This window comes from Rattus rattus, chromosome 1 (assembly GCF_011064425.1).
Source record: "Rattus rattus isolate New Zealand chromosome 1, Rrattus_CSIRO_v1, whole genome shotgun sequence".
NCBI classification, from domain to species: Eukaryota; Metazoa; Chordata; class Mammalia; order Rodentia; family Muridae; genus Rattus; species Rattus rattus.
In genome coordinates, this window is record NC_046154.1 from 31186646 (window position 1) to 31208051 (window position 21406).

Below are 21406 nucleotides of genomic sequence, written 5' to 3' on the forward strand. Positions count from 1 at the left end.
AGATGTTTAAAGAGAGTATGAACAGGACTCGATGGACAGTGGCAGACTGAGTTAGGCTTGTTTATAGAGATGGTCTAACCATCTTGACTGATCTTTGCATTGCAGAGAGAGACAGCTGAGAACATTTCCTGGCACTCCTGTTGGTCGAAGCCCTCCTAACTGGCTTGTGCTGAGGCTAGGTGTCCGCTGCTGGTTCGTGGTTGTTATCCGACTCTACTGAACTGGACTGCTGGTGCATCTGTGACGCATTTGTGGGCGGATCCAGTTGTTGCTGCTGACCTGTGAACTGTCAATTTCCAGACAACACAGATGGGAGTTGTTCCAAAGACCATTTCTAAACAGGTCCACTTCCCCATCCTTTCTTTACTACTACCTTTGGTGGGTGGTGGGCTAAAAGGAAGGTTAAAGCATTTTTAAATCCATCATTAAAAATAAACATTAAAAAAATAAAGTTACTTAACTGAGAAACCCTGCCTCAGCAAATAAGGTACAAAGCAACCGATGAAGACTCCCAGCAACTCACATGTGCATGCCCATATGCACATAAACACACACAAAGAATAAAGAGAAATCCCAACCAGTAACAACAGAACTGAAACAAACATCACCCTTCACCAGACTATTATTTATTCCAGTACATGGTACCTGATAAGCCCCTTAAGTACTGCAATAGGATGATGTACAACTCAACTAAGAATCCATTCCTAAATATGTCTTTAAAAAAACCCAGGGGCAGGCACAAGCCAGCCAAGCATGTGACCATCTGAGCCCCACCCGGCTAAGCCCTGAGCCCTGCTGAGGGCCCGCTGGAATGATGTCTACGGCACAAGTTTCTACTGAAGGCTGTGCAGTGAGATCAATGGGCCATGCTGCAGCCTGGGGCCAGGCTGCTGATGGAGGCCCTGTGGATACAGGTGGCCTGAGCTGCCATGATGACTTTGGGTCCTTGCTGCTGCCAAGAGCCATATCTGGATCTGAGGCCCTACTACAGCTAGAGTGTTGATGTCCACGGTCCAAGTTACCACCAAAAAACAAGCAGATATCTGTGATCTGTGGAGGCCATGTCACTGTCCATGGGCAATCCTGCCACCACCTGATCTGAGTGGTCTATGTTCCAGTCTGAGGCCATGGTGATGTCTGGGTTCTTGCTGCTACAGAGGGCCATACTGATGATGAGTGGCCTGTGCTGCCACCTGAGGCCACTTGATGTCAGTAGCTGGGGAGGCCTCCCAGGGCTCTTCTGTCTAGTCTGTGGTCCTACTGCAGCAGGGGGGCATGTCTATGGTGTGTGCTGTCAACAGAAACCTAATAGAGGTCCATGACCCATGCTCCCACTGAGTGTGAACAAGGAGGCTACTTTTGCTGTGATATTGATGGCTGCAGATGCACAATTGAGAAGACATCGAAAGCTTCTGCGACAACCCCTACCCCAGCCACCACCCACACAATAGTAACAATCTACACAGCAAGTCACCAAAGAGAACTCTTAAAAAGTGAAGGAGATGCCAAAGAGTAGCTCTCCACAACCAATGTCCTCTGGTGCAGATGTGAGAGAGGTCTATTTCAAGGGGAGGCCTCAAGAATTTGACCATGCCCAAGCGTCTATACAGATAACAAACTCTTTTTCTTTTTCTTTTCCTTTATTTTTACCTTTTACTTCTTTGGTAGGGGGAGATATCAAAGGGGACAGACATAGAAGGATTGGGAAGGGATTGTGATTGGGTATATGATGTGAAACTCCCAGAGGCTCAATAAAAATGTTATGTGGGAAAAAAAAAATGTTTCCTTTAGTTTTAATCAGTTTTTTTTTTTGGCTTTTAACTCTTGCTCACAGTTTATCTGAAAGAAGTTTTTACCATCAATATTCATATAACAAGTCATGAAGTTACATCTCTTAAGTTCCGAGCCGTGGATAAAAGTTTTAAAAGTTGGGGGGTTGGGGATTTAGCTCAGTGGTAGAGCACTTGCCTAGGAAGTGCAAGGCCCTGTTCGGTCCCCAGTCTCGAAAAAAAAAAAAAAAAAAAAAAAAAGTTTTAAAAGTTGCCTATCTCATCTTAAACATGTCACTCTACAACCATCCCTCTGTGGCGTCTCTCCCATTCCCTGGAGAGACAGTCACATCAGGATGACCGCAGAGGAACTGCTGCTTTCGTTTTGCAGCTCGCCCTTGCACAGCCAGCTCAGGAGAAAGCCTACATGTTCCGCAGCAGAAACCCACGCTGCTGTACACCAGGACATGTGCTGACATAAACCTGACAGGGACAGAAGGTCAGGGCTACTCTAGCAATAGCTCCCACGGTTCTCACAACAGCTCAACGAAGCTACAAAGACCTTGTATCACATCTTCATCCATCCATCTATCACCCTCTTCCTCCTCTGCCTCCTTTTCCTTCTTCCTCTTTCTCCACCTCCTTCTTTGTACTTTTTTCAAGACAGGGTTTTATTATGTAGCCCAGTATCCTGGAACTCACAGATCCAACTGCTTCTCCCCTCCAAGTGCTGAGACTAAAGCTGTGTGACACTGCGCCTGGCTTTGATATTTCATTTCAAACTGAATCTAGGACATAACACAGACACACACACACAAATAGGCAGAGCTTATTGGTTTTCAGCTAGGAATGGTGGCATTCTAATCTCCACACCCGGGAGACTGAAACAGGAAGACTGCCTCAAGGCTGAGGCCAGTCTGGAGTACAGGTTCGAGAGAAATGGAGAGAAGCAGGGAGGGAGAGAAAGAGGGGAAAGAGGAGGGCATCTCTGGAGTCGAGTGCAATGAAAGTGAGATGTGGCGTGTACTTACGTCAGTGCCCTTCTGACACATACTGCACTTAGCAGAAATGCCACTGGTATATATGGTAACAACAGGCTTCTTTAGCTCATAAGAAAATAGGCATGACTGGCTGCAGAACTCTTTGCAGAGAGAGGAATTTTCAAATTGAGTTGTGATCACATCCATCGGATTTAAAATGTCTCTAAAAACAAATAACAAAGACAAATGAGCAATGATTCTACCTTCTTCCTCTCTGGGAGCTAAAATGCTATTTCACTAGGAGTAACTATTGCACAGTAGAAAACAGCTCCGTAAATCACCTGAAACATCCCTTTAGTGATTCGTTCAGTTACTCTTCGGTTAGATGATTATGAGGGAAGCAATTACTGTCCCTATTACCTCACATGTAAAGTGGGGTTTACAGTATCTATTGTGTGCATCTGTACAAGGATTATTTTTTAACAAAAATAGACTTCCAGGTCTCTGCTAGAATCGATGAGACTAGATTCAGTTCCTACCCTACAACCCGAGACCAAAGACACAAGTCCTCTATTCGACAGTTTTCAATAGCAGAATCATGACTGAAATCATAATTTTTTAAATTAAAATCTTTGAAATGAACTATAAAGAGATTAATATAGAAATTAGCATGCTATATAAAGTTTAGCTATAAATGTCAGAAAGAATACTACCACTGGACTGTCTCTGACGCACCAATTCCTAAGTAATGACAGAGACAATTATTACTTATCACAGCTCAGGCCTTAGCTTAGGCCCTACCAGCTCCTGTTAACCCATGTGCTCAAACCTAACTTCTGACACATGGCCCATTAGCTACCTCTCCTTTAGTCCCAGCACCTGTTCATCCCTCCTTGTCTGGCCGACCAATCTCTCCCTTCTGACTCTTTCCCAGAGCTCCTATCTCTCCCAGATGTCCCACCTGGCCTTGTATAAGCCATACAGCTCTTTACTAAACCAATCAGAAGGTCATGAAGGAGATGTTTAGAGAACACTGAGACAGGTGGTGCTTCATAAAAGTAACGATACCAAAGTCCAGTGTGTCCTCAAATCTGCCAGTACAGAAATACATCCTGTGCACACTGCACAAGAGATAATCCCAAGAGCACACAACACAAATAACTTAGCAGTTCTGTGAGATTTCTAGAGCCATTTCACAAGAGCAAATTATTTCAATAAGCATTGAAAGCAGCACCCAGTAAGATAGAGGCTAAATACTGCTATTCTTCTAAAAAGTATAAAAATTGAAAGAAACATTCAAAATAGAAACACTAGAGGAGTGGTAGAGCGCTTGCCTAGCAAGCACAAGGCCCTGGGTTCAGTCCCCAGCTCCAAAAAAAAAAAAAAAAAAAAAAAAAAAAAAAAAAAGAAACACTAGAGGAGGGAGGACAGCATAATAATGATGACCGCTGTATTACATATATAAATACATTGAATTATGACTATATGCCAGGCATTAAACATCACAGAAAATACTTTAAGTTAAATATTACTATCATTTCCATTTTCAAACAGAGACTAAATGAGGTGAAATTGCCTCACACAGTCAACTGACACCAGGATTCAAATCCAGAGTCTAATCATTCTATTAGCCTATACTTTGTACAGCGTTTTGTGTGCGTGTGCGCACGCACGTGTGCATGCACACACATGTGTGCAGAGGCCAGCGTCGCATCATCCCTTCTCAGGCAACATCCACCTTGTTGTTCATGAGAGGATCTGTAACTGGGCCTGAGGCTCTCCAATTACCATATGCTGCCTGGTCGTGTGAGGCCCTCATGTGTTCACCTTCCCAGTGCTGGGATCACCACTATGCCCAGCATTTTAGATAAAGATCTCTAAAAAGGAGATCTCACTATTCTCACCATGTAGCCTTGGCTGGGCTGGAACACACAATGTGGGCCTGGCTGGAACACACAATGTGGGCCTGGCTGACCTCAAGTCATAGACTCATCTGCCTCTGACTCCCAAATGCTGAGATTAAAGGTGTGAACTACTGTGCCCAGCAGTAATGTCCAGCATTTTCTGTGGGTGCTAGGGATCAAATTTAAGTCCCCATACTTATAGAGCAAGCTCGTTATCTTTGAGCCGTCTCCCAACCCACATACCTCTATTATTCATAACTACTGCATGGTAAGCCATGAAAGGAAAATAAAAATTATCTAAATTTTCTAAAGTTCACCTAAACATAATTATATATATATATGCTTCTACGGCGTCCAGTGGTACACACAGCACTTGAAAGTTTGAGGTCAGGGGTTGGTGATTTAGCTCAGTGGTAGAGTGCTTGCCTAGCAAACACAAGGCCCTGGGTTCGGTCCCCAGCTCCGAAAAAAAAAAAAGAACTCGTGGAGAGGAAAGTTTGAGGTCAGAGGCTGGAGAGATGGCCCAGTGGTTTAGAGAAATAGCTACTCTTCCAAAGGTCCTGGATTCAATTCCCAGCCCCCACATGACAACCACAACTGTCTACGACTTCTGTTCCAGGGGATCTAACACTCTCATACAAACATTCAGGCAAAAAAACCAATGCACATAAAATAAAAACTAAAAAAATCATTTAGAAAATAGTTCAAGGGGTTGGGGATTTAGCTCAGTGGTAGAGCACTTGCATAGCAAGTGCAAGGCCCTGGGTTTGGTCCTCAGCTCTGAAAAAAAAAAAAAGAAAGAAAGAAAGAAAGAAAATCGTTCAAGGTTAGCCCCAACCAGCTATGTCTGACCCTGTCTCACAAAACAGTCATGAAAAGCTGGTGAGTCAGCTCACATGCGGAAATGCTTTACCGAGCCTGACAACCTGGGGTGACTTACAGGCCCTCAGAGTAGAGCCAACTCCCACAAGTTGTTTTCTGATCTTGTGTACACAGAGAGAGAGAGGGACAGAGACAGGCAGCAGGCAGACAGACAGAACATACAAAATTAATATATATAAAAACATTTTTTGAACCAACCAACCAACCATGAAATCTTGGAAATAAGTGGATATGCTTGCATCCAGATCAAGTAGTGATTCTGAAGAGTGTTTTCACTAAAAACAGAAATATACTCAGCTGGGTGCAATAGCACTTGTCTATATAACTCTTGTACTTGAGAGGTAGGGGCAATGAGGATCTCAGTTTTAAGGTTAGCTACACAGTCAGTTCAAGGCCCATCTAGGCTACATGAGGCCTTGTCTCAAAAACAAACAAATCAAAAGCCTGGGGCTAAGAAATGGCTCATGGGTTAAAAGCACTGGATGCTGTCACAGAGGATCCAGGTTTGATTCCTAGCGCCCACGGGGCGACTCGAAACCATCTGTAACTCTAGTCCCAGGAGATCTGAAGCATTCTTTGGCTCCTGTGGCACCAGACATGCATGTGGTACACAGATACACATGCAGGCAAAGCACTCGTAAACATAAAAATTAAGATAATATCATGCACAAAAATATTATTACATAATTATAAATATAATTACAAACACACAATTACTTAAATTCTTTATTAATAAGATCCCACTTATTAAACATTTATAATATTCTAAGTTTTATGCTAATGCTGCCTCATTAAAATCCTAGGAAGTACATTTTACCTAATGAAAACTGATGTTTAAAAAATAAAGTGAAAATGCCTAGCCCAGGTCTGTAAGGGATAGAATCTCTATTCTGGAACCACCTCCTGTGGCACTGGAACAGGACCCAGAACCTGTAGCATGCCAAGCTGGTGTTCTACAGCTGAACACAGCTTTAAAAACCAACTTTTTTTTTTTTTTTTTTTTTTTTTTTTGAGGCAGAGGTTCTCTGTATAGACCTGTCTATCCTGAAACTCATTCCATCTAGAGTGGCCTCGAACTCAGAGAACTACTCCCTCAGTCCCCCAAGTGCTGGGATTAAAGGCGTGCGCTATCACTGCTAAGCAGCTGCACAAATGTCTCAAAAGAGGACATGTGTGTCAAGATGTGGAGCTATGGGATGACCACTGACAAACCCCATTGGTTCCAGAGGATGAAACATGGAGAAAAACTAGCAGCTTTACACTATATTCCTAGAAATCAGTCACCAGAGAGATGGACAAAAACGTCTCTTCACCAAATGTCCTGTGTTCATGTGACACTGATGTTTCTTTACCGCTGCAGCAAAGCATTGCTATTAAGCAACAAGAGCCCAGAGACATAAGAACAGAGGCCATTTCTGTCACCAAGAGTTTCCACTTCCTAAAGATTTAAATAACTTTTATACCCTTTTGAGAGACAATATTTTCTGTTCCTCAATTACTTTAGAGAACTGTTGAATATTTTAAGTAGTGTCCATCCACATTTATAGAACTAATAAATTACAATTCTTACCAACTGTTTATTTCATTTCATAGTAAATTTTAAACCAGAAGAGAGAGAAAACTGGTTTAGGCAACACTTCTAATACAGGTCACCTGTTTAGTGCTGAAACCTTTAGAGTAATTCCCAAATTCCTGCACTAACTAAAAAGAGATTTCCTTAGAAAAATGCTAAAGAGACTAAAAGTGGCAGTAACATGTTTGAGCTAAAATATATACTTTAAGAAGTAAAGCAAGGAAGCCAGGCTTGGTGCATATCTTAATGCCTTGAGGCAAAGACAAGTGAATCTCTGTGAGTTCAGGGCCAGCCTGGCCTACACAGAGAGACCTTAACTAAGAAAGCAAACGGAAGTGAAAGTGCAAGCTTAGAAACTGTACTTGGAGCAGTGTGCGCAGGTTCTCTTGGGAAGAGGAGGAACGCAGACGGCTGAGGAGAATGTGATGACACATCCCATGGAACAGAAGAGCTGGGCAGACCCTGCCTTACGGTACGTAGGCTGCCCCTTACGAAGCAGTTGTTTACAACCAAAACAAAACACTTGAGCAGCTGGGACTGCAGGAAATGATGTACTCAGGCCAGGGGATGGTAGGCCAACCTGAAAACCTATCAAGACAAGAACAAACAAAACAGACAAAAACAGAAAAGAGAACAATTTCAGTTTCACTAATGTGTATTTTCTTTTCAAGGTAAAAACTTTGTTTTGAAGGCCACTATAGTAAGAAAGTAATGACTACTACTCTCCAAAACAAGATGTCTCAACTCCTCCTTATCACAACCCTTACAAAGTATCATGTTTTAGTTTATAACTAATTCTCATATACACATATGCTGGACAAGATATATATATGTGTATATATATGTATATATATATACACACATACATACACACACACACAGAGGGAGAGAAATAAATAAATATATATGTATATATATGTGTGTGTGTGTGTGTGTGTGTGTGTAGATATATATATATATATATATATATATATATATATGAGAGAGAGAGAGAGAAAGAGAGAGAGAGAGAGTGAGTGCTCCTCACTATATATAGCCCAGGATGGCCTCAAACTTACAATCCTCCTGTCTCAGACTCACAAGAATGGTGGTTACAGGCATGCACCACTTTCAGCTACTTATACACATATATTTGTGCATGTATAACTTGACAGAAACAGAAAGGCTTTTGTTTGTTTGGTTTTTGTTTCATTTTGTTTTCAAGACAGGGTTTCTTTGTGTAGCCTTGGCTATCTGGGAACTCACTTTGTAGACCAGGCTGGCCTGAACCCAGAGATCCTCCTGCATCTGCTTACTGAATGCTATGATTAAAGACATGCTCTACCACACTCAGCTAGAAGCAGAAGTTTTATAAAACATACATTTCTTTAATACATGAATCCTTTTCTGATATATACTTTTTAAAGATTTATTGATTTATTTTATGTATATGAGTACACTGCCACTGTCTTCATACACACCAGAAGACAACATTGGATCCCATTAAGATAGTTGTGAGCCACCAAGATGTTGCTAGGAACTGAACTCAGGACCTGTGGAAGAGCAGAGCTCTTCACCTTGGAGCCATCCTTCCAGCCCCCTGATATAATCTTAATGTCTTTCAATTTTTAAAAGACCAATGATGGTTGGCTGCCACTCTGAAAGCTATACTCTAAAGGAGGAGAGAGACTTACAGGAAGAGTGCTTCCCTCAGTCCCACTGAGCAATACCAACAGTACCAGACTTAGCTCATCCTACTTCTTACCAAGAGAAGTGTCACTGGCTGAAAACACAGCACTGATTTTTAGTTCACTTTCCTGAGGTCCATATTCCTTAAAAACAAAACAGGGGAGAGGGAGAGAAATAAATACCGTATGCCTGAATTAACTAGAAATTCAATTAAACATCTGATTCTGTCACATATATCTTTTATTCATCCTAATCCTAGCCTCCTTCACGAATACTTCAAAAATCAGAATTATTAGAACAGATAACAATCTTTACAAAGACCATCTTTCAAAATTAAAAAAAACATGTGCAGTTAGATCTACTTTTCAAAAGTAATCCTGACAGGTGAGAGTATCTATCAATCTAAAGTCTTGAACACTGCTTCTGTGTGCGTGTCTGTGCCTGCACATTTGTGTGGTCCGTGAAAGTGAAAGTGAGCCTGCGTGTAGAGGACAGACATCAATGTCAGGTGTTCTCCTCAGTCACACTTATTACACCTTATGCTCAACTTTTTAAATTTGCTACCTAAATTTTTATCATAAGTAATACAGAAGTTATTACAAATGTACAACCATTGTCTGGTTTATTTCAATCAATTCAGTTGGCAAACAAGTGAATCCAAGGAACAGTGACATCTGAACATTGAGTTTTAAAAAAATCCATGAATTCAAGTTACCCAACAATAAATAACTAAATTTACAATTGAGCACCAGTTAGACATTCAGTATCCAAAGGCGCACTGATCTGTAACCCTCTAATTTCCTGACCAGATCCCTCTGCCACTGCAAAAGAATGACCACCACAGCTCTCCTTCTCCAAGGGAGTCTGAATAAGATGGCTGCAGGAATCCCAGTCACCCCTTACCTGAGCTGCTTCTAGTGGCTTCTAGCAATATGGTATTTCATATATGGTGTGGTCTCTGGATGCTATTTCAGCTTTTTAGGTGAATACTGGAAATCTAATCTCAGATTGTACTATCTGCACACTACTTATTATAATAAGTAAGTAGCACGCTCTTATCACAAGAGAGTGGACCATGAGACTAAACATGAGTGGCATAAAGTCAGATCTTAATTAGTGATTGGCTTTTCCCTCTGAGACAGCCTCCTGTGCCTAGGCTGACCTTCGATTTCTGATCCTTCAGGCTCTACCCAGGATTACGAGCAAGAGCTGCCACATCTGGCTTATGCAATGCTGGGCTGAACCCATGATTTTGTTCATTTTAGGCAAACGTATTCTTACCAACTGAGCTAAGGTCTTAGGCCCTAAACAGTCAATGTAGCCAATAGATTTACAATCTGTCATATCTATTAGTGATCAACGAGATACAAAGATTTCAATGCAATCTGGTTCCCAGCACCAGCACTGGGTAACTTACGGCTGCCTAGCACTCCAGCTCCAGGGCACCCACACACACAGAACTTTTAAGTATTACTATACGCTAAATCAGTTTTATCCTTAATATACCTATTTTAAATATTAGAAAATGAAGCTGGGTTGTAAAAAAAAAAAAATGAAGCTGGCTGTGGTGGTTTAGCCCATTAAAACCTTGGGAAGACTAAGAAAAGAGATAGCACAAGTTGTTAGCCAGTCTGGCATATGTAGTGAGTTTAAAGTCAAGGTATGTTGTACAGGGTGAGACTCTTGTCTCAAAAAACAAACAAAAAGGGCTGGAGAGAGATGGCTCAGTGGTTAAGAGCACCTGACTACTCATCCAGAGGTCCTGAGTTCAATTCCCAGCAACCACATGGTGGCTCCCAACCATCTGTAATGGGATCTGATGCCCTCTTCTGGTGTGTCTGAAGACAGCTACAGTGTACTTATATATAATAAATAAATAAATCTTTAACAAAAACAAAACTTTTAATAAAAAACAAAAAACTTAGAATACATAAGCCTTAAGCAACAAAAAATTGTTAAGATGAAGCTATCTTTATGCTGAAATCAATTTCCTCATTTTTTTTTCCTTCTGAATTACCGATATATTTCAAAACAGAAAGTTTTATTGGCGGGAGGCAGGTCGGACTTGGGATGTAGCTCAACTGAGAGAGTGCCTTGGGTTCCATTCCTATCATCACACAAGGTAGGTATGACGATAGTCTCAGCTGTCAAGAGGAGGAGGCAGGAGAATGAGGTCATTCTCAGCTAGTTTCAGGCTAATATTTATTAAACTTTTTACTGACACAGTCAGAGGAGTGGAAGCACCACAGTCAATTTCTCCGTGTACCAGAAAGAATGCTTAAGATTTAAAAATTATGAAATTATGCTATCTTATCAACCTGTAATATTATCTGATGCCCTAGATACAGCTCCCTCAAGCTTTGTTTTGTTTTGTTTTGTTTAAGGGGGAAGGCTGGGGCAGTGGTGAGGCTCATTGGTTGTTGGGTTTTTGTTTTGTTCTGTAGAGACAGGGTCCCACTAGCTTTGGCTGGCCTGGAGCTCCCTATAGAGCCCAGGCTGGTGTCCACTCCTAGAGACACAGCTGCCTTCGTCAGGGTTAAAGATGCAAACCCTCACACCTTATTTCCCGAGTTTTAAACTCTCATTGCTTGCAGTTCCTATGTTTCTTGTTCACTGGTTTCAATTCACCATATGAAAACAAGCAACCACCATTATTCCCCTTCCACTCTATCTGCAAACCACTTAACAAGCTGTTCTGTCACCTCCCAGAAAAAGGCACCTGTGACTAAGTACTCGGGACTCCTTCCCTCCTCCTCACTCCGCCCAGTGCCCTCTTCCCTTCCACTTCTCTAAGGTTCCTTCCGCTCTCTCGTCATATATTAGTGAAGATTAGGAGCTTTACTATTCTCCCTTTCCTCCTGTCACACTTTACAAGTATTTCATTCTTGGGCTGGTGTGGTAGCTCACAGATAATGGGATAATGGCACTTGCTGTGCAAGCCTGATGACCTGAGCCATCTGCTGACGCCATGACGGGAAGAATCAACCCAGGAAAGCTTCCATCTAACCTCCACACCCCTGTCATGGCACATATAAGCCCACACTCACACAAATCATATATATACACACAATGTTCAAACAAGTACGTCATTCTTTCTCCATGGTCTCACTTTGATTCCCTCTTGAATTCAATGCAATGGGGCTACTAGTTAAAACAATTCTAAAACAGCCAATCATTGCCCAGTTGTTAATCTAGTGGCTGCTTTTAAGTCACTTGACTACATGGTCTTCAGGCACACCTAACACAGCCAATTCTGTCTATGTTCTTGCTGGAAAAAGTATAAAAGAAATGGCTTTTAGATTTTATTCCCAATTGCATTATCAGTGAACATGTTTACACAGAAGGGTAAGAATTTAATGGAATCCCACCCCAACAGAAAGAAATACAGGCAATTAATGACTGCTGGGAGACAGAGGGTTAGCCTCTCCCAGGAATGAGGCCGTCCAGTGCAGAGTGCAGAGTGCTCAGCCCTGGAACTACATATAAAGGAGTCAGGAGGCTGTGCACACATATTTGTACAGACACACACACACACACACACACACTCACTCTCTCTCTCTCTCTCTCTCTCTCTCTCTCTCTCTCTCTCTCTCTCTCCAACAAAGAAAAAGTCCATCAACTTGGAAAGGGACACGGGAGGGTCTGGAGGGAGGGTGCCTGGGGGGCTGAAAGGAAGAAGAGGAGAGGAGATAACTCTATTTCAATTAACATATTTTTTTTGCTGGGCAGTGGTGGCGCACACCTTTAATCCCAGCACTTGCAGGAGGCAGAGGCAAGTAGATCTCTGGGTTTAAGACCAGCCTGGTCTACAGAATAAGTTACAGAACAGCCAGGGCTACACAGAGAGACCCTGTCTCAAAAAAAAAACAAAAACAAAAACAAAAAAACAACAACAAAAAAAAACCCCAAAACATATTATTTTTCCTTTTAATTGTAAATACACTTTTTCATAAAAGTAAATTCTAATCAGTTTCCCTCCCCTAACTCCTCCCAGATCCTTTCCCACCTGTCCACCCAAACAGTCTACACCCTTTCTCTCTCATTAGAAAACAAACAGGTAACAACAAAAAGCACAAGGAACATAAAAAGAGACAGGCATTCACATAAGAACACAAAATCAGAAAACATACAAACAAAAGGCCTGTAAGGTTTAAAAACATCCAGGAAAACTACTATAAGCTGAGGGACCTCCAAGTGTACCCCTGAGTTAATTTGGCATCAGCCATCTACTCCTAGGCCCAGTTAGACTCTGCTGGGGAAGACTAACTTTCCTTAGCTTCTGGGTTAGAGATGGAGCCTTGTATGCACTTCCCCTCTCAGTGCTGGCCCTGCGCATGTCCCAGTCTCTGTGAGTTCCTATGTGCATCGTCACCCCTGTTGTGTCTAGAAGGCCTTCTTTCCTTGGTGCCTTTCATTCCCACCAAATCTTACAATCCTCCTGCCTTTTCTTCTGCAAAGTTCCCTGAGCCTTGAGGAGAGGGATTTGATGGAGACCTTCCATTTATGAATGAGTATTCCAAGGTCTCTCATTCTCTGAACATTGCCTAGTTTTTGGGTCTCTGTATTTGCTCCCATCTACTGCAGGAGGAAGCTTCTCTGATGAAAGCTGAGAAGACACTGGCCTATGAGAATAATGTCCTTAGTAGTCACTGTATTGCTACGTTCCTTTAGCAGTACAACAGTACTGTTTTTCCCCCTAGGTCCATGACCTGTCTAGTTTCAGGTCCTTGGCCACCCAAGCACTATCAGTGAATATGGGTTCCAGCCCTTGAAGCGGACCTTAAATCCAAGCAGACAGTAGCTGGACACTGCCACAACTTTCTGTGCCACTGTTGCACCAGTGTGTCGTGCAGGCAGGTCGCCACTGTAGACTGCATGGGTTAAAAAAGAAAAAGAAATCTGCCCTCCAATTCAACAGACTTGAGGAAAGTGGGACTCCTCGAAAGTGATTAGGCTATTAAAACGGACTGGTTTCTTTCTTACAGTGTGGAACTGTTTACTGAGAGTGGGGCTATCCCCTCTGGTTTGTTTGTTCTATACAGATTTTCTTGCCCTTCCATTTTTTCACCAGGAGATAACCCAACACATACACTCACCAGGGAGCAAGCAGTAACCAGTTCAGTAGTGTTAAGAACTAGTGTGTGGGAGGAATATGGAAGTTTGGAACTCTGAGTTAGGAAAGCCCCTGAATGCTGGAAGCAGAGCTTTAATGTGCCATTATGGTAGGAGCCTGGGTGAGAAGAATGCTAAAATACATGTGGATAGTGGGCAGCCTGACACATGAGCTTTGGGAGGAAAACAAGGACTCTCAGAAACTAAGATGGGCTCATTCATGTGAGAGTTTGGCCAACAATCTGTTTTTATTCTGCCTGGGTCCTGAGAACTTGAATGAAGTTGAATTTAAAGGAAACAAACTAATTCGTTTGGCATGGGAAATTCCTAGACAGAAGAGCTTTTAGGATGCTGCTCAGAAAGCAGCCATAATTGTGGTGGTTTGAATGAGATGGCACCGACAGGCTCGTAAAACTGCATGCTACTTCCCAACTGGTGAACTGACAGAGATTAGGAGGTGTGGCCTTGTTGGAGGGGGTGGGTCCCTGGAGTGGGCTTTGAGGTTTCAAAAGCCCAGATCAGGCCTCCTGTCTCTGTCAACTAATGACTGAGAATAAAACTCTAGGCTACTTTTCCAGCACCATGCCTAATCTTCCAGATGACCTAGGTTCAGCTCCAGGACCCAGTCGATCAGTTCACAAACACCTAAAACTCTAGCCAGGGATCTAATGCCATCTCCTTATCTCCAGAGGACTCAAACTCATGTGGCACACACATAAATAAACACACACACCACACACACAGAGAGAGAGAGAGAGAGAGAGAGAGAGAGAGAGAGAGAGAGAGAGAGAGAGAGATATGCAAATTAAAAACAGTATTAAAATTAAAAAATAAGGGGTTGGGGATTTAGCTCAGTGGTAGAGTGCTTGCCTAGCAAGTGCAAGGCCCTGGGTTCAGTCCCCAGCTCTGAAAAAAAAAGAAGAAAAAAAAAATTAAAAAATAAAACAAAATAATTTTAAAATTTAATAAATAAAAGTGGTTGGCTCACTGGCTCAGTGGTTAAGAGCACTGCTCCTCTTTCAAAGGACCTGGGTTCAATTCTTAGCACCCACATGGCAGCTTCCAACTGTCTGTAACTCCAGATCTACAGGATCTGACACACACACAAGCAGGCAGAACACCAATGTAAATACATGATTTTTTAAATAGAAAACAATGGCACCAGTACTCGGTGTTTGAAAGACCACACAAGGGGTTGGGGATTTAGCTCAGTGGTAGAGCGCTTGCCTAGGAAGCGCAAGGCCCTGGGTTCGGGTCCCCAGCTCCAAAAAAAACCAAAAAAAAAAAAAAAAAAAAAAGAAAAGACCACACGAGTGAAGGGTGCAAGGTACTTCACATGAAAAATAATAAAATGGGGAAACGGAAGAGAGACTCAAAATAAATCCACAAAACCTGGCAAACAAGTGGTTTTAGGGGATAAGGCAAGAGGAGCAATTTACCAGCTCAAGGGAAGGAAAGCATAATGAGAGGTGTCAGCCACCACTCACTGCACACACTGCAAACACCACCTTCCAACCTTCTCCGCTCACTGCCAGAGTAGAGACAGCATGGAATTCACAACCAAGACAAAACCTATCTGCCACTTCTGTCCTGGAATAATCCTGCCGTGAGATGGGGTGAGACGTTAAATCTTAATTCATTAATTTTCAGTAGGTTAAATACTATTGCTTTGTTTCTACAATAAGGTCAGTAACTAACGATCATAAAACAAAGAACTGCTAAAGAAGATAAAAAAAATTATTGCCAAAATAACGGACTCTCTACCTCACAGATTATTTTTGTTTCTAATCTCTCTTTAGGGGATAGCCAAAATGATCTTTCCAAATACAAATCTGTTTCACATCACTGTCCCTACAATGAAAACTTGGCATGGAGGCTCTTGCCTGTAGTTTTGGCACTTGAGAATCAAAGGCGAGAGGATCAGAAATTAAAGGTCACCCTCAGCTACAGGGTAAATCTGCAGAGAGCCTGGCTTACATGAGACTGCCTCAAAAACAAAACAAACTAACCCTATAATGTCCCTCCATTGCTCTTAAAATCAAAATCAAAATTCATAAGGTTCTGATCTGTTTAATCTTGACTCAAGCTACATATGGAGGGGCAGGTTTTCTGAAATCTTACTGTCTAGGTTTGAGCCCTATCTAATGTTTACTAACTCATCCATATACATGCTTGGCTTTTTTGAGCTCTGATATCCTCACAGATAAAATAAGAATAGTATCATAGATGTGAGAGTGATAATGGCACACTCTCAAGCATGCATTGATAATAATAATCCCATTAATACCACATACTATTTTATATGATACATATTACACAATACACCATCTGGTATTGCTAATCATCATTACCATTTCTACATGTTTTGTTTTGAGATTTACTTATTTTATTTATGAGTACATTGTACTCATGGACACACCAGATGAGGACTTCAGATTCCATTACAGACGGTTGTTAGCCACCACGTGGTTGCTGGCATTTGAACTCAGGACCTCTGGAGGATCAGTCAGTGCTCTTAACCGCTGAGCCATCTCTCCAGCCTCTATATTTGTTTAACAAAAACAACTATCACACTTACCAGGACCTTTTCTCATCCAAAGCACTAAGAACCTGGTTAACACACTCTCTTAGCTCTTTTCATGTTGCTTTAATAGAAAACTATGCAGCAGGATCATTTAGGAGAAAAGGAATTTTCTCACAGCTCTAGAGTCTGTGAATTCCAAGACACCAGGGCTGTATTTAGTCAGTCTTCTAGTCACATTACAATGTGGCCAAGGGTAGGAGAGCACCCAAGAAAGAACAAGCCAGCAAGCAAAGTACTCAACTGGCTTTCAAAACAAATCCACTCCTGGTAATGACAAACCCTCTACTTAGGATCATCACCTCTCAGGGTCACCCGCCAGCAATTGTAGCAGGAATACGTTTCTAATGAAAGCAGTTTGGAGGATCCATTCATTTTTGGACTAGCACTGAGAACTGCATACTCAGCGCTGGGAATGCACTCTACTACTTAACCATATATCCCTCAGCCTCCACAGGACTCATCTAATGCATGAAAAAATAATCAATTGGGTTGTATCAACTTATAAACCAGAAACCGTCGAGTACCAGTCATTTCCAATTCTGAAGAAGAAAAGAAGAAGAAGAACAAGAAGAAGAACAAGAAGAAGAACAAGAAGAACAAGAACAAGAATTATTATTATTATTATATTATTATTATTATTGGTATTTTGAAAGACAAAAGAAAATGCTTACATGAGCATCATCAGGTTCTTCTTTAATACTGTCCAGAAGCCCTTGTTGTGCCATTGCTTTGTCACATCCCCCATCCAAAGGTTCTTTCATTCTAACTGTTTATGCAGAGTTCTTCTCCCATCTAAAACTAAGATGGCTCCTAAAACATAATATAAAGGATTGGTACTCGGGTTTTGTTTTCCTTCATACTAACATGCTCATAGCTTCAGGGTCGAGCATTTGAGCGACTTCTGGGACTAGGACTAACTTCTTTTTGCTCCTGGATTTGCTACCTTCCAATGAGAAAAGTCTTAGACAAGCACTATGGTCTTTACTATATCGAAGGTTGTTGAGATAGAGACTGGCTGAACAAGCCACGGAAGGAAGCTACCAAGGGGACTCAGCTGGACTCAGTACTTCATTTCTGATTGCATGGGCATTGACTTGAGACCCATGTCTGCTTTGATTTCTCCAAGTAAGGCAAATGCCTCACCTTTGCCTCTAACTCAGCCTAAAGTCACTTCAGAGCCTCAGACGTCATCACAACTGGAACGCTAGGCTCCCGTTTGCAGGTGGACCAATTGGACGTTCTGGAGGCGACTCCCCTAACGTCTTCCTATAAACCAGTGCTTCTCAACCTTCCTAAACTCAATTCTTCATGTTGTGATGACCCCCAACTATAAAATCATTTCGTGACTATACTTCCTAACTGTAATTTTGCTAGTTATGAATTGTAATGTAAATATTTGATCTGCGACCCCCCCAATAGGGGTCGCGACCCACAAGTTGAGAACAGCTGCTATAAACGCAAATCTGGGCTCTTTTCAGATTCCCAAACTGTACAAATGTAAGCTAAGCTAAAAAAGGTAACCCTCGCAAAAGGCCTTTCATCAATTCCAGCCAGCCATAGAAACAACAGGTCTTTAAAACCCTGTCGGGAAGCCGGGTCGAGAACTTTCCACCACTTGCCACAGTTGTGACCATCTACAGGCGCGTATCCCTCCTCTGAATGTCGCAAATTCTCCGGCGTTCCCGTTCGCAACCAGAATTCCCCCAGCCTGTCCACAAGGGCCAGCGGAGGAACTCAGTCTCCAACTAAGCGCGCGAGCTACCAACTCCAGCAAGCCTCAGGATGCTATGGCACCACCGCTGCGCAGCCCGCCGCGCGTCACGTGATGAGCTGCCACTCCGCCCCCGGCAGAAAATGACGGGCCTTGTCACATGAGGGTACCCAGATCCACCTGCGGCGCCTAGTCACGTGAGAGTCACGCCCCCTTTGGGCACGTGGTACGTTGCTCCTCCCACAAGCCCACCGGCCCGAGCAGCTTTCTATAGCCCCGCAGGACATCCACCTCCAATGAGACTCCAGTAGGAGAATGCACAATAGCATTCAAGGTCTCCCGTGGGGACGATAGTAAATCCCTTTACTGGAATCGCCTGAGCAATTGCAACGCACCGCCTTACCAACTGCGCGTGCGCACTCCTATTTATGTGCTAAGCCTGAGGTAATTGGACGTTCCTAGCCCTGATTCCCACCCTCTATTCCCATCATGCCCTAGACCTGGCCGTCCCAGCATTCTCACTTCCGGTGTGATTGAGTTCTTAAAGAGACAGAGGTTGGGTTATGAAAAAACTGGAAGGAGAAATTTAAAAGAGGTGATCAGGAGTGTTAGATGGCGCTGTATATGCCCTTCTCTATTTTTTTAATGAGTATCTCCTTAGATAGATGGATGCTAAAAGAACATAATACTTGAGCATTTATTAATCAAAGTTATTACTAAACAATTATGTATCATTCCACTTAATGGTGATGGAACCATTAATGTGGTATAAAACTTTGTCTGGAAAGATTAAAATTTGGGACTTTTATCCAATTTTGTTTTTGAGATATATATCCATAGTTTATGAAGCTGTTCTTTATTTTGACTGCTGCATAGTATTCTATTTTATGAGAATCTATGTTCATTACGGCTGAAAGACTTGTTTTTGAGACATCATCTAGTTATGTAATACAGACTTGCCTCTTTTTGTTATTTATTGTGTTTCTGTCCTTCAAAAGATTCACTGAAATAAGAACCCTCAGAATGTAACCTTATTTGGAAGTAGGATAGTTGCAGATAGAACTAGTTAAGATAAAGCCAGAGGCTGGGGAAATGGACCAGTGGGTAAAGCCCTTGCTGTAGAAACATGAAGATCTGAGTTCAGATCTCCAGACCTCATGTAAAACTAGACACATCTGTAATCTGAGCATTCTTACAACAGCATGGGAGGCATAGACAGGAGGCCAGCGAACCTGCAGCATACATACATACATACATACATACATACATACATACATACATGTGTGTGCATATTTATGCACACACACTAATGTTTTTAAATTTCTGAGCTACATATTTCCAATATACAGTGTCACAAAATGAACATTACTATTTCAATATGGAAGAACAGGGCATAGCAGGGATTGCTCAGACCAAAGCAAGTCCTAAACTGTCTGGCATCTGGCACCTTGATGACTTAACTGGACTCTAGAAGTGTAGTTAGCCCTGCCCCTCCAACTCTGCTGCCAGCAGAACATACCTCTCTGCTGATCAAGCTCCACCCCATGCAGACAGTTTTCCTTTATTTATCTTTCTATTTTAACTTTGTGTTGGAGGCACAATGGTTTTCTTGCCTACAGATCACTAGGGAAACCAGGATGTTAAACATGCAGGGGCCAGGAGAAAAAAAATGTCTGTTTTCCCATCCAGAAAGCCAGGAGTAGATTATCAGTGGAAGCTCCATAGACCTAACCCAAAATGTTTATTCCAAACCCTCCGCCTCCCTAGCCCTTTATGTTTAGCTCCCACTTAATAGAATCCATCCTTAGGGGGATGTCATATGTACTTTATAGCCTGCTGACCTCTATGCTGTCTTCATCAGAGACCACAGCAGATTCTAGGCCTCTTAGCTATAGCAGCTTTGATAGATCACATGGACTTTGCAAAGGAGTTTCTGTGAGGTCCCACCTTAAGCTCCATCGTGTGCCTGGATTGAAATGATGGTTTCCCAGAAACCTTTTCCCAAGTCACATCCTGTTTTAAATACGCTGTCAATGAACCGCCTGCATTAAAGATGGACAAAGGTGGGCAAAGTCAATCTAGGCCGAGTTTTCATTCTCACTTCATCACGGTTTGTTTCCTTGCCTGCTGTGACAACTGAATGGATCCTCCCTCCCCACCCCTCAACTTTATTGGGGGAGCATGTGCATGTCCCAGAATACAAGTAGAAGTCAGAGGACAACTTACAGGATTTGGTTCACTCCTTCCACTCTATGGGTTCTGGGGGGAACAACTCAAGTTTCCAGGCTTAGCGCCAAGTACCTTTACCTGCTGAGCCTTCCTACTGACCCACATACAGATTTCTTTGATGTATATCCCATGATTCTGGCATCTCCACCATCCTGAGATTTCCAGGTCTCCATTGCAACGTAGGCTTTACTTCCATAGCTAGCTTGCTTGCTTGCTTACTTGCTTGCTTTTTTTAAATTTTCTTTTTTTTTTTTTTTTTTTTTTTTTTTTTTGGAGCTGAGGACCCAACCCAGGGCCTTGCGCTTGCTAGCAAGGCTCTACCACTGAGCTAAATCCCCAACCTTTTTTAAATTTTCTTATATCCGTTTTTGCCTGTGTGTCTTGTGTGTCAGATCCCCTGAACAGGAGTTACAGACAGCTGTGAGCTGCCATGTGGGTGCTAGGAATTGAACATAGGTCCTTTAGAAAGTGCTCTTAACCACTGAGCCATCTCTCCAGCCCCACCCACACCTTTCAGGTAGCGATCTCTCAAGTCTTCTTTGCAGAATTTCAACTCTGCTACACGTCGTCTGACCTCTGTGGCTCTTGGGAACGGTAGTACAGGATTCTGTGATACCCTCAGCTTCGTCTTTCATTCTGTCAAAACCATTACTAGTCAGATGATGCTACCACACAGGGCCTGTGAGTGGTGGGTCACAGTTGCAACATTCTCAGTGTGATGACCCTGAGGAAACACATCCCTAGGCTGTTGCTTTTGAGAAGCTGGGAACTCCTTCAGTAGTTCTCTTAGTTCAGGCTCATCCCTTTCAGATGAAATTATGTTTCCACAAGTTGAAAGGTTTTCGGAGTCAGGTGATAACCCGGGGTGGAGCATTTTCCCTATTGATGCAGTGCAGGGCAGTGGGTTTCTCTTCAACGGTCCCATCTTTGACACGACATCGAACTTGCTCAAACTCTATTTTGGCAATCTGCACATTTCTATATCTGTCTACCC

General features: G+C 42.5%; 1 protein-coding gene across 1 annotated transcript in view; it reads right to left on the reverse strand.

Annotated features, from left to right (window-relative positions):
* The window catches only part of Zmym6 (zinc finger MYM-type containing 6), a 47396-nt gene extending 28994 nt beyond the window's left edge, over positions 1 to 18402 (reverse strand). The window contains exons 1-4 of the mRNA XM_032897632.1: positions 17144 to 18402; positions 8853 to 8919; positions 7471 to 7696; positions 2801 to 2972 (exon numbers count right to left, since the gene is read on the reverse strand). Of these exons, the coding sequence (XP_032753523.1) occupies positions 2801 to 2972; positions 7471 to 7696; positions 8853 to 8919; positions 17144 to 17233 (555 nt within the window). The 5' untranslated portion in view covers positions 17234 to 18402. The remainder of the gene's footprint in view (positions 1 to 2800; positions 2973 to 7470; positions 7697 to 8852; positions 8920 to 17143) is intronic.
* Between the last annotated feature and the right edge of the window lie 3004 nt (positions 18403 to 21406).